The 14,639-nt window shown below is 44.6% G+C and overlaps 1 protein-coding gene across 1 annotated transcript in view; it reads right to left on the bottom strand.

Annotated features, from left to right (window-relative positions):
• cttnbp2 (cortactin binding protein 2) overlaps nucleotides 1-14,639 on the bottom strand; it is a gene marked incomplete at its 5' end in the record, with an annotated part of 117,652 nt that overhangs the window by 13,607 nt on the left and 89,406 nt on the right. Inside the window, 9 exons of the mRNA XM_080737177.1 lie at nucleotides 1,481-1,681; nucleotides 2,731-2,966; nucleotides 3,426-3,604; nucleotides 4,411-4,583; nucleotides 5,233-5,397; nucleotides 6,714-6,813; nucleotides 8,608-8,694; nucleotides 9,636-9,715; nucleotides 12,701-12,796. Of these exons, the coding sequence (XP_080593303.1) occupies nucleotides 1,481-1,681; nucleotides 2,731-2,966; nucleotides 3,426-3,604; nucleotides 4,411-4,583; nucleotides 5,233-5,397; nucleotides 6,714-6,813; nucleotides 8,608-8,694; nucleotides 9,636-9,715; nucleotides 12,701-12,796 (1,317 nt within the window). The remainder of the gene's footprint in view (nucleotides 1-1,480; nucleotides 1,682-2,730; nucleotides 2,967-3,425; nucleotides 3,605-4,410; nucleotides 4,584-5,232; nucleotides 5,398-6,713; nucleotides 6,814-8,607; nucleotides 8,695-9,635; nucleotides 9,716-12,700; nucleotides 12,797-14,639) is intronic.

The raw sequence follows: 14,639 nt of genomic DNA, 5'->3' as shown, positions 1-14,639 counted from the left end.
TATCTTATTTACATCAATATCCTTCATATCAAGTAGTCAGTTTATGCTTTTGTGAAATAATGAAAATCGCTATATATCGCTATGTATTTTCCGCCCTGGCTGGGTCCGTGGACAGCGCCTCCCTCCTCATCACCGAGTCCCCGAGGACAGCGCACTTTTCCCGGGGGCAGAGCTCCGTGGACCGTGGAGCAGCCGACTATAACTCCACGCTGCCCTGTCCTCCCTCCACACACACGGGCACGGCGACTCGGAGAGCAGACAGTAAAACGCTATGATAACACAAGCAATAGGTGGTTCTCTAAACGGAGGCATTTAGACAAAATATGTTACTATAATAACTACAGAAGGACCGTGAAGTGTTTCTGCAGCGCGAAGCAGAGCTATAACGTTACCGCGTACGGTCTAAATTGAACTCCGCGGGGGTACAGATGTAACCACAGAGATCCGGTAACGTCGGTCCCGGGGAAGAAAAAAACACTCGCGACTCTCGATGCTGTTTAGTGTGTGCCTCGTCAGGGCTCAGCTCAGCCTCTGTGTGTCAGTGTGTGTGTGTGTGTGTGTGTGTGTGTGTGTGTGTGTGTGTGTGTGTGTGTGTGTGTGTCACAGTGTGTCTCAAAGCAAAGCAGCGAAACACATGCATCGCGTCTGCGAGCATGCATCTCTCGGTCATTGTGTTGGAGCTGGGCGGACCTCTGTGTGTGTGTGTGTGTGTGTGTGTGTGTGTGTGTGTGTGTGTGTGTGTGTGTGTGTGTGTGTGTGTGTGTGTCGTGTGTGTGAGCGTGCGTGCGTGTGTGGCCAGTGGCCAGTGGCCACTTTGGGTACCAGTTTGAGAACTGCTGGCTGAAGTGAGTGATTTGTATTAATAATCAAAATCCAAATGATTGTAGTGGAGAGATAAAGTGCATTTGCCTCTGAGATGTAGTGGAGTAGAAGTATAAGAATTGAAAATTGGAAATACTCAAGTAAAGTACAAATATTCAAAATTGTACTCAAGCTATACTAATATTTGTTAGAATGAGTGGGAGAGAGAGGCTCCCCTGGTGGTGATTATAGAGTATTTCAGGTGAACAGACCGTTTTTCATGACACCTAAACAGAGAGAGAGACCATGGCTCCATGGAGTGGATTTTCAAGTTTAAACATTTTAAAACATGTTTTTAGGACCAGGGCAAAGACTTTTATGATTGGTAAAAACAGAATGTCATTTAACCTTTAACTCTAACAGTGTACACATGGAACCAACTGGTTCCACTTGTATACTGTTAGAGTTACAGACTTGTATGGGTCAATTTAGACCCCATAAAGGAACCCACAAGGTCCCTGGAATCCACTTTGAAAACCACCGGTCTAGAACACCTGCATGTAAACCAGTGGTTCTCAAAGTGGGCTCCTTGGACCCTGAGAGCTCCTTGAGGGAGTTCCTTACAGGTCTGTAACTCTGAGAGTTTAAAAATGGAACCAAAAAATGGAACTTCTCTCACCTTCTCTCAGTGACCCTCCACAGCTCCAGTTGGAGGTGGGGTTTCCCTTCTTTCGTGGGCTGGTATTGGCCCGTCTCCACTGGCCGCTGTCCCGGCCATTCCTTCCGCCACCACCGCCGGTGCTGGAACTTCTTTTACAGGAGCCAATGGCAGACATGGGGAAGGTCCCACCACGAAACTCCAGCAGGTGTCTGTCAATCTCTAAGCAGCACCAGGAAAGTACAGTAAGTATCTCCACCAACCACAACCAGGGTGTCACAAGGGGCGGAAAAGTGGGACTGAGTTACTAGGGACCAAGCTGGAGGGGCCTTAATTATTTTATACTTTAGCTATTGAAAAATAGCAGATATACAAGTTCACAGCGCGGCACCGAGCTTGTAGATCTGCTATTTTTGAAAAGTCGTGAAAATGTGTGAATATATGTATTTTTTAAGCGAACATTGTAACTCAAATTTTTCTTCTGGAGATAAATATTTTGAGAGATTTTGGGGGTCGTTCACATGAAAAAGTTTGAGCACCACTGACATAGAAACAGGTTTTTCAAAAAACCTTAGAAGGATTTGAAATATTCAAAGACACACATTTTCAAGATTTTTCAAAAATAGCAGATCTACAAGCTTGGGGGCCGCGCTGTGAGCTTGTATATATTTGGTGCGACACCCCTGCCGCCAACAAGTTAATGTTTCTGCCTGTCTGTTTGGATGGATGGATGGATGATTTTACTTTGTCAGTGAACACAAGAGTACAATTAAAAGTACTAAAGTTTGCCTATTAGCAGGACTTTGAGCAGTTATGAATGGATTTGGACAAAACCAGGTGAAGTTAAGAAGCACTACAACACCTTATAGACAAACTACCACCTTGGAGTAGGTTCTAGTTATTTCATGTATCATTATTGTTGCTGTTCCACGTCTTGGCAGAGGACAACCCAGTAAGTGGCCATTTGCACAGAAAGTTAACTTAATTATCGAAAAGCAAGTTAAAACATACAGCAGGGGTCGGCAACCATGTCGGTGCCATGTTTTCATTTTCTTGATAGTCAGTGTGCCAAACAAATATTAAGTTTAATTAACATCAAAATAGTAATATTTCCAACTGCATACATACATACATACATACATACACACACACACACACACACACACAACAATATTTTCTTCTTCTTTAGAAATGTTTTCTTTCACATCTATCTCCTATATCCCAGACGAAGTTCCAATATATTTTATTCCACTCACACACACCAGACTCACCGTGTCTTGGTAGAGGACAGCCCAGCAGCACAGCCTTGTTGACCAGGATGCTGAGGGCAGCTTTCACCACCGCCTGCTGACCTGAGGTCAGCCCACGGCTGCCAGGAGACGGTCGGCGGGGCGACGACGGTGAAGAGGACGAGGAGGACGTAGAAGAGCGCTTGGCAGTTACCCGGGAGACGATGGCCTCCTCCACGCGAGGGACCACCACCGCGTTCCACAGCCGCACCAGCCACCTGGGACAGAGGAGACCAGGTTAATGACGCTAACCTCTCTCTCTCTCTCTCAGGCACGCACACACACACGCACGCACGCACGCACGCACACTCACTCACACAAACACATACTTGTACCATGCAGTGGTTCCATGCAGTGGTTCTCAAACATTTTCCCCAAAATAAATATGTATTTGTCTGCAGACTCTCATCAGAAAATATTTAGTGCCAGGGACCCCATTCAACATTTGTGTTATTATTAAAATGTTTCAAAGAATATTTCACATTCTTCCAAGATCTTTCAAGAACAGACTCTCTGATGAGAAAGGAAAAGGAACTTTTTTTTTGACGATGGCTAACAAGATCGCACCGATAGTGATGCTTTCTTTAGCTGGGAGCCCCCTGGAGGCTGGAACCTCCTCAAGAAGCCCTGGGGACCCCCGGACCCCACTTTGAGAAGTGCCAGCTCAGAGGACTTACTTGACGATGGCCTGTGTGTTGTGGGGGACCACGGGGCAGGACAGGAAGAGGCGGGGCCCAAGGAGAGCCTCGTGGGTCCCCAGACGAGACAGACAGGCGTTGAGCTGCTGCCACACCTGGCTTACCCACAATACACTGCGCTCCAACGCACCCTCCGAACACCACACGCCTGTTCCTGTCTACAGACACAGAGAGAGAGAGACAGAGAGAGAGAGAGAGAGAGAGAGCCAGAGAGAGCCAGAGAGAGAGAGAGAGAGAGAGTTTGATTGATCGAATACATTATTAACATGTTTATTAACCGTACAGGTACTGCAGTACAGAAGGATGGTTTCCATTCCATTGTGGTCCTTATGAAGAGTGAGAGAGAGAGAGAGAGAGGGATAGAGAGAGACAGAGAGAGAGAGAGAGAGAGAGAGAGAGAGACACAGAGAGAGACAGAGAGAGAAGGAATGCGGAAGTTGAGGGGGGAGGGGTGTAAGAAATAGATTTGTAGAGTGGAGAATGAGATGATGAATATGATAGAGAAACACGTTCGCATGGATCCATAATCTATTGATTCAGCCATCGAACTGCATCTGTATGTCATTCATTCATTTCCCTCCAGATTCATCACTTTAATTGGTTTGGATATTCAGTGACTACTTCTGCAGCCAAATGAATATCGACTTCATCATAAGAGGCCTAATGGAGCCTGAGCTGAAATGAGAAACTCAACAGTAAAGGATAAGCAGCAAAACGCTGGCTGCAGTAATGTGGAATTCATCTTCAATTGTATTTATGAAAATGTTAATTAAGGTTAGAAAACGAAAGGGGAAAACAAATGGGGTCCAATGGAGAACAATTCTTTTTGCGATCGGCCGGGGGGGGAAAATAGCGGCCAATCATAGGAAGTTTTAGTTCCGTATTGGAGTCATTTTAAATCGGCGGAACTATGCCCCTGGACCAAACCCAGGCATTGGCTATAGTAAGAGGCTAAGTGTCTGACCTTGTGGAGGAGTTTCCTGCGGAGGTGTCTTCCCAGCAGGCCGTGCAGCGGCTCCTGGTCCCAGCGCAGGCTCACCCAGCGGAAGTGTTGCTGGAGGCGGAGCTCTGAGCCCTGGAGGCGGGTCTTGGACAGTGTACCAATCAGGAAGCCACCCTCGTGAAAGTGATGGGGTCCTGAGAGAGATGCATAGGATTGACCAGAGGACGACATGGGGGTGCTGTCTCAAAGTGACTGGTAAGCATTTAGCCCCCATATCTTCTTCTTTCTTTCTTATTCTTCTTCATTCTTAGCTCTGCAGTTTAAAATAATAAAGCTAGACTCCAAACAGATATGTTCTCAGTATTACTTGCACCAGCAGAGCGCGCAAGTACTGCGTTCTGTGTTTCTGTCGCATGTGTGTCTGTGTTTACGCCCGTAGCCAATCAGGGACTAGCATTCTTGGTGACGTCACCATCAAAAAGTGCGACCTGATATAATAAATAAAGAATGGGCAAACAGATGCGCAAACGGCGAACACAGTACTTGCAAGTTGGCACCTCGACAGAGTGCAGTCTAGTTATTTATTGCAACTTCCTTTGATTTGTACAAGGAAGCTACAATTATAAAAAGAACCATTGAATCAACAGTTGCATTTCACTGCCAGGAGCCATGGCTCATGTTATTTCTAAATACTGTTGTTCCTAATACATTTCAGTTCCTTTTAAATAAATAAAGTTTGCCTCTATAATACATTATAATCGCAATTATAATGCATTATAATGCGCTTATAGGGCATTAAAACACTTGTGTTATAAATGTCAGAAGCATCAGCAGGCCTCATACCAGTGAGCAGGGCCAGTGGGCAGGCTGAGCTCCTGTTGTCCAAGCTGTGGCACAGGTCCCCCAGCAGGCCGGGCAGGGAGGATGCCTTCTCCAGTCCCTCCAGCAGCACCACCACACAGTGGCCTCTGTCCCCTGCACCCACGCCTACCGCTGGCACCAGGAAGCCTGTGACACCAGGTGGAAACAGGAAGGGAGAGGATGAGGCAGGGAGCCAACACATACTGTAGGGACATTTAGAGCTGTCACCATGACAATTTACTTAACAATTAACTGTCATTGAAATATACATATGTATACATATATACATAACTTAATTTTATACTGTAAAACAGGGGTCTTCAACGTTTTCAGGCCAAGGACCCCTTAGTTGAGAGAGAGATGAAGCAGGGACCCCCACAACCTTTCATAGATTCCATATAGTTTAATTGTTTGACAGCACAATCATCAGTGTATTTTGGATTCATGTCAATTTGAGTTATCAGATATTTAACCACTTGAACTGTCAATACTTGACTTTCACTCTGTACTTAGTGTGCTCTTTTTCCCCTCTACACCAAACCTCTTTGCCAAAAATAGCCGATCTACAAGCTCAGGAAGCCTTGTGAGCATGTAGATTTGCTATTTTTGGCTAAAGTTCTCTGAATATGGACGCTATGGTCCAAGTGGTTAATATAAAAAAGGAGAAAAAAGTTTATATCACACAAAGATTTGGAGGACCCCCTAGGGGTCCCGGACCCCCTAGGGGTCCCGGACCCCCTGTTGAAGACCCTTGCTCTAAAATAAAGAAAAATAAGCAGATCACAACACTTCACGATGATCTTCTACTTCCACAATTTTTTAGAAAATGTTTGAAAGCAACAACACAATTACAATTTATTATGTCAAATAATTGTGATTATCTCAAATAATTGCGATTAGGAGATTATGTTTTAATTCCGACATGCCTAGGGACAATAACATGTTCCTAACAAATTATAACGGTATCAGCAAGGAGCATCATTCAAGCAAGGAACATTGTGTAAAGTGGTCATTGCTCTCAGGGTTGTGCGATATGCATTTCATTCCCTAATTCAAGAGTGTGTGTGTGTGTATGTGTGAGAGAATGTATTGGTATATACCTGTATATGTACAATTGTATGTACATTCTGTCTGTATGTACATTCTGTATGTATATATGTCGTCACTGTCGGGCAGAAACCTTGTATCTCCAAGTTTCAAATGTGTACATTTTTTCGCAAAGTAAAGCCCTGCTTCATCATACAAGGCCATCGCACAAAACTAGTGAAAACAGCTGATCTACAAGCACACAACGCCTCGCACCGCGAGGTGTTGTGTGCTTTTAGATCGTATTTTTTCACTAGTTTAAATCATTTTAAAAATGATAAATACAAAACAAATGGTTTTGGACATACAAGGTTTCCACCCGACAACAACGATGTACTTTATGTATGTGCATGCGTGTGTGTGCATGTGTAGTTTACCACAGGTAATGAACGTCTCCAGCAGCTGTTCTTTAGTCAGGCTCTCATCCACCTCCACCCGTACCACGTCACAGCACACACCCCCCGCCTCCTGCTTCGCCTGGGGAGCGGGAGGAGGAAGAGGAAGAGGGTTGGGGGGAGCAACAAAGGGGGAAGGGAGGGAATGAAACCAGATGGGTGGTAGGAAGAGATGCAGAGGTTGTCATGGAAACACAAGTCAAATGTTACCACTAGCCAAGGCACAGAAATTAGAGCAATGTTCAGCACCACTCCAATCACTTGAATCCCAGCATCCATATTCTGGGGAAACCTTTTGCTAGCTACTGTAGCTATTTTTGGTGAAGAAATTTGGTGTAGAGGGGTTAAAAGCATAGTAACAGTACAGAGCCAACTCAGATCTTTACCAAGTCTGGAGGGTTTAAGTGGTTAACTTAAACCTGGCCTACTGGCCTACTGGTCCAGGGCGGGGTTGCACCAGCTGTTACTAAGTTATAACGTAGCCTAGTTGTAACGTAAATGGCTTCTAAGTCAAGACTTACGCATTACTAAAATGTCAGGTGTTGCACCACACAAATTTGTTCTTACGTATCTCTAAGTAACAACTAAATATTTACACCACCCCTTGGGCAGCACTAAGTCTTTACTAAGTAACCTATCTCTATGGGAGTAGAGCAACTACACTACTAACGAACGTGGCAGACAGCATTATATCGGCTATTTAATTAATTACACAATGAAACAACCCATCTGTTTAAAACATACATTAAGCCCAATATACATTTCGGCCATTTGAAAATAGCCGATCTACAAGCTCACAATGTGTCTGCTAGAGTATTTCTGTATTGCAGGATTGATACTTTTTTAATTCATTTGAGTACTTTTTCAACCACTGCATATAGCCGCGGCAGACATACAGCACAACAGCGACTTGAACGTTGCTCTTCCCCCTCCAAATATGCGCTGCCCTGCGTTACTTCACAACAGGGCAAAATGTATGAGGGGCCATTATAATTTGTGATACAATCCGTGTGCTGGGTGTGCAGGGATGCGCTCGCCATGACCATGCGTATCAATATTGTGTACATATGCCAGTGGAGAGACGGAGCTCTCTGTTGACAAAAGACGATACAAGCTTTACGTCCTTACTAGAAACAGCTCGTTTTCATTGGATTCAGGGGCTATGACGTCATTTTATGCGACTATACATTACTTTAGGAACAGTCTACGCATTACTAGTTACGTTATGCCTTAAGAAGTCGTGGTGCAACACCTGTTAGTAACCCACTTAGTTACAAACTAACTAGTAGTTACTAAGCCTCTAGTAAGGACTTTACTCCCTAACTTAGGGCAGAACTTACGTTCTGGTGGTGCAACTGGCCCCAGGCGCATACCACTATGCGGCATTGCTTCCCGAGCTGGACGACCTTTGCCGCATGTCACTCCCCATCTCAAATAAGTCCAAAAACTAATCTCTGTGGTTAACATGTGGGTGGAGACGGCATGGAGGCCACAAAATGGGTGACATTTGCTTAGTTATAGTGTTATGTTCATGTTGTCTCCACACACTGAAGCCCCCCAGAGTGACACGGGCGGGGTGAGGTCTGGTGTCAACATTTCCTGTTGTGGAAACACTGAGACAGTACCTACAGTAGCTACTGTATAATGGGGCGGTTTCAATATCATTGCATCACATAATAGTGACGCACAGCATCCACGACAGTGAGATGTTTCTTGCTAATGGTGGATGTGTTTTACTGTAACTTGCCTCTCATCACCAGAACCACAGTGGAACACCAGTGATTAAAACTAACCCTAAAAACTCCCGTAATGGTCCATTTGGTTCCATTTGTACACTCGGTTACAGACCATTTGGTTCCTAACTATGTGTGTTTACCTTGATGCAGCGAGCGACCTGATTGGCTATGTATTCCTGGCAGCTTCCCTCCAGCCCATGGAAGATGAGGTTACCATACTGTTCCACCTGGACACACACACACACACACACACACACACACACACACACACACACACACACACACACACACACACACACACACACACACACACACACACACACACACACACACACACACACACACACACACACACACAGAGAGAGAAGTAGCAATGTAAGTAAGTAAAACTTCATTTACAGTCTAAAGCTGTTTAAAGAAACACCATTACAAAGTGCTACTATAGGATTAAGCGTTACAACGGTTGGAGTTATCACATTGAGAAGGCGTGAGGCAGGCCAGGGCATTCACTTCACCCTCAGTGGATTTACACAGAGCTTAACACACTCAACTTGGTCAACAACCTGATTCAAACTAGCTGGCTGCCTTTTATGGGCCCCTGATACCATTTACTGGGGGTAATTCCTAACCACATAGATATACACACACCACATAGATATGAATACATACATAAATGAAATGTGTATGCCCATAAAACATCACCAAAGTAAGTATATACAAAACTACTAGTTGTCACAGACACCTTAAATGATTAATTGTTGTTTTTACAAGAAATCTCAATTATGTAAATTATGTACGAGACAGGCAGAAATAATGTCCATGTGCTGAGAAGTATGGAATTAGATATTTTATGTTTTTATCAGCAGAGAACTATATCATAGAGAGCATCTGCAATTATTCTCCATTCATAAAATGGCCAGTAGAGGGTGCTCTATTACGAGAATTCCTCAGCATCATCAGCCACATCTCTCTGTCTGTCTGTCTGTCTGTCTGTCTGTCTGTCTTCTAATCTCCCCCTCATCTCTTTTATATGCTGCTCATCTCTGCTGATGTCTTTGTTATGCTTTCCCCCATGTCTTACTCAACTAAGCCCTCTCATGTTGTTGAGTGTGAGTGCGTGCGCGTGTGTGTGTGTGTGTGTGTGTGTGTGTGTGTGTGTGTGTATTACCAGTCGGACATAGTTGTGCAGCAGAGGAAGGGGGAAGAGAGATTCCAGAGCCAACTCATCCAGGCATGATTCAGACAGACCTGTCAGAAAACACACACACACACACACACACACACACACACACACACACACACACACACACACACACACACACACACACACACACACACACACACACACACACACACACACACACACACACACACACACACACACACACACACACACACACACACACACACACACACACAAGCTTTAAATCTGCTTGAGTGTCAGAAACTCAAAGTATCTTTGCTCCTACATTCTATAAATCCCAAAGCTGCAGGATCATTCATTACATACATACAGTAGATAGTAACACTGCAACATACAGTATAGTGTTACTAACACACCACATCATGACAATGCAGCATAGTGTTACTACAGTAACACAGCCATCACTGGGGCAGACATGTTTCTCTCCACTGAACATAAAGCTGGACAATTACTGGCTGAAGAAAGATTGTGGGTGGACGGGTCGATACAGACTCCTGAGTCAGGATCACACACACTCGCGAACACACTCGCGAACACACACACACACACACACACACACACACACACACACACACACACACACACACACACACACACACACACACACACACACACACACACACACACACACACACACACACACACACACACACACACACACACACACACACACACACAGCAATGACATTGCTTTCCCACTTGTTTCAGAATAAAGCTGCTGTTATGTGAGGGTAGAAAGGAGGGGAGGAGAGAGCAAGGGAGAGGAGAGGAGAGGAGAGGAGAGGCAAAGAGAGAAAGGAATGGGTGCAGCAGTGTGTGAGGAGGAGGCAGACAGTTCCTTGTGGATTTCATGCATTCACAGTGCAAACAGAGCAAACCAGGACAAAGTATCAAAGGAGGAATAATGATACTTCCTGATGTGTGTGCAGAGCTCTCTACACTATATACTGTAGTAAGCTTGTTTTAGAGCTCTATACGGTGCAGTAATCTTGTGTTAGAGCTCTACTACACTATATGATACGCCCGTGTGTGCCAACTGTGTTGCTCCATGTCTGCCCCAGTGTTGTTGTCCCAGTTTGGATCGGTTAATAATGCAAGGGCATAAAGCGCTGCCAAGACTGTTATTTGGCAATTTGATTAATGTGTTAAAGTCCAAATGCTGTTCCAAATAAATTAGACAAATTAATTGAATACAATTTTGTTATTAATGGTAATTTAAATTGACTGCTGTGGAAGGACATTGTTGTTACAGAGGAAATGCAGGTTGCTGGCATAGTTGCATGGAGCAGAGAAAATATGCAACGCGTGATAAATTGAGATATATGAGATATGAGATGCGATTAAACAGAAATGTCATTGTGTCTCTGATTGTACGTGGCGATAAATCTGTTCTCATCATTGCCTCCAGTGTTAACTCTTACTGTGCCTATCCCGAACTAGTTCGGCTTTATTTTGGCCTTTTTATCATTCGGGGTGCCTATCCCGAACTAGTTTGGCTTTTTATAAAAAATTAAAAAAAAACATCCAGAGGCCTTACCGAAGCACCGGGCTAAATTTTCGAGCCGGCCGCGATCTGTTTACATCGGCCCGCGAGAGGGTCGCGCCGCCGATATTTGCCGTCCACTCCAATGCAATCCAGGATCTTTAGAGCTCATTTTCTCTGTTCCATGCATATCCATGAGGTGCGCAAGGTTTAATCGCGGCTAAATCGCAGAAAATAGGGCTTCTAAAATGCTTGGTAGCCAATAGTTAACTTCAAGCTAACTTCATCCTGTCCCTGTTCATGACACAAAGGAAAGTGTTCAGGCGCGTCATGGCTGCGCATGGCTTGTGCATATACAGCGTATGTCTATGATGGATTCTCTGGCTATTGGGCGCCCTCTAGTGGAGATTCCTGGCACTGGATGAGTTAAGATGCCAATTTTCCAGCTTCTGAGTCTCTGTGATCACTTCTATTGTGTTTCAATGGAGCGTAACACAATACAGGTGTTGTCAGTGACATATCTTTCTGTTTCTGCACAAATGGAGTATCACAGTAGTTCTGGCAGGCAAAGAAGTCAAGCCGGTCCAACTTATATAACCATCACATACGGCCAAAACCTAATGTTTCATCTACTGAGTCTAGGCTGTCTATTTAAGCAGACCTTCCGTCACTCACTATTACATTCTTAGTAGGGGTGTGCATCTCTCCCTTATAAGATGATACAATATGTATTTAAATACATGGGCTACGGTGCGATTTTATTCAAATACGTAATGATATGGTGCAATGCGATGCAATAAAATGGCGTTTATTGCCAGGTGCCATGCTTGTCCATGCCTGCATTAAAGGGGTTTAATCTCAACATGGGTGCCCACACCTTTTTGACTTGAGAGCTACTTTCAAAATGACCAGCTCAACATGATCTACCCACCTAAAAAGGAGCTTTGGAATAGCAGCACTGGCGTTACAAATAAGACAAACGCACTTGGAATGGGAAATAGTTGGTAAAAAAAAGTCTTCGTCCCATTCTGTATGGAAGTGGTAGGTTTTCAGGTTCTTTGTTCTTTTGCTACTGACTCTTGAAAAACAAAGCATTGCATTGGGGAGTTTGCCTACTTTAGAAGCCAATCAAGTGACTTAAATTCAAATTTGTGAGGGTTTGTGGGGTTTTGTGATTTTAGTTTATAAATATACATTTTTTATATTTTAATTAGACCTAAGGCTGTGTGGTCTACCTACACAGCCTTTGTGATCTACCTTTTGGGAACCCCTCTAACTGAACTATAAAAAGTGATTTGTTCAAGGGTCACAAAACCTCTGCTGTTAATGTTTTGTGTAACACTCTATAAAAAATGTTTTTATAATCGCCAAACAGAAACACCAAATAAGTGATCACAGACAAACATTGCAAGTTGTCTACTTCTTAACATTGCTGTTAGTGGTTAATAACATTCTGATATTGCAGTCCTTTTCAGTGAGTCTATTGTGGAAATTGATATAGCAATGACAACACAAATATATAATATTTGTGTTGCCAGGTTTGTACCTTTGAGGCGGACCATGATGCGCTGACTGAGGGGCTTTCGGAGCAGATCCCAAGGGGACAGAGGCAGCTCCTGACCTGGCAACCATGCTGTGTCTCCTGGAATCAGACACACAAACACGTTAGCTTATGGCACAACACATTACTTTATGTTTGCAGTGTGATTCTGTGAGCGCACGCACGCACACGCACACACACACACACACACACACACACACACACACACACACACACACACACACACACACACACACACACAAATAATAATGCAAAAACATACTGTATACAATACCATATACAATCGACAGGCACAACACACACACACGTACGTCATACACTCATGCACGCACCAATGTTTGAGAGTCTGGGTAGGCTGATCCCAGCAGACAGAAAGCTGACACAATTGTCATCCTTCTCTGTCTCTCTCATATCTCATCCATAATGTATTAGTTAGACTAAGAAAGAAATTATGTTGAGTGACATATGCCTAGTACAGTAGAAAATAAAGAAAATATGGGATTTAGAGAGAGAGAGAGAGAGAGAGAGATAGAGTGGGACAGAGAGAGAGATATTCATCTATAAATGTCTTTAAATTCAAGGAATTTCGATATATCTGTCCTTTGCATAGCTCAAGATTAGAAATGGATCGACTTCACACTTAGCAGGTGTATTGCTAAGGACGCCAAGTACGAGCAGTTTTGATTGTCCATCAGATAAGTAGTTCTCCAGAACCGGCCTGCTCCCAAAAGCTATGCGCATCTTGCACCGCATCAGATGGACTTCACACTTGGCGAGTGTTTGTTGAAGACACAGGAAAGTGCAGTGTTGAGTGTGAAGTCGATCAGATGAGGGGGTTCTCCAGAGACCAAGTACGCATTCCAAACGGCGGCCATGCCCCAAACGGGCACTGCACTAGTGTTAATAAAGAATAGTGAATTGATGGACACAGACAGAGACAGACAGACTGTATCACTAGATCAATAAGACAGATAAGTAAACGCGAAGTGAAACAGAGCTTTTTCACCATAGGACAATTTTGGAGCAGACTTTCTTTTCCTTTCTGGTCATAGGCAGAAAGACACAGAAGGAGAGACACAGAGAATAAGGAAGATACAGAATGAGTTAATTTGTGTGTGTGTGTGTGTGTGTGTGTGTGTGTGGGGGGGGGGGGGGGGGGGGGGGTGGGGGGGGGGCTATTATGTGTTTGAATGAGCGCTTCTTTTCTTCGCCAGCGGCGCGAAGGCCAGCGGACCTTGGTCCTGCTCTTCGCGCCCGAGCGCCGCAGGCGAAGAGCGGGCCAGGGCCGCGCGGCCGGCGGAGCGCCGCGCGAGTTACGAAGCCGTGGTGAATGCAATCGTTCTATTTAAGCGCACGATAAACGCAATGATAAACGCAATGATAATTGGGTTTTGGTGCACCTCGCGCAGTCCAAGTGACCACAGCCGAGCGCTCCAGCCAATCACAAGCCGCGCCTTCTAATTTATGTAACCCCGTCTCCTACGGTAGGAATACTCGCGGGGGGGGGGGGCTGTCCAGTGTCTGTGTGACATTATGAGAGAGTGAGACAAAGGCAGGGACTAGGTATAGACAGACTCAGACAGTTTGTCCTTGATGTGTGATTGACAGGGTTTATTCTATCAGTCTGGAGCTCAGCCTCACACACACTGAAAGCACATTGTTGGCCAAATAATCACTTACTGGCAGCCTGACGCACGCACGCACGCACACACACACACACACACACAGGCCAGCTGAGTCGTTGAGGATGTGTGTTTGTTTGAGGGTATGCATCTAAAATTGTTCCTGTCTGCGTAGGTGCTTGTGTGTGTGCTTGTGTGTAGATAGATAGATAGATAGATAGATACCTATATTATCCCAAGGGGGAAATTCAGTTGTCCAGTAGTAGCACAGCAGTATACAGTTATTTACAAAGTTACAGAGA

Source organism: Nannobrachium achirus, assembly GCF_963921795.1.
Source record: "Nannobrachium achirus genome assembly, chromosome: 11".
Classification (NCBI taxonomy): Eukaryota; Metazoa; Chordata; class Actinopteri; order Myctophiformes; family Myctophidae; genus Nannobrachium; species Nannobrachium achirus.
Note: the sequence above shows the minus strand (reverse complement) of the source record. Positions and strands in the feature narration are given on the sequence as shown.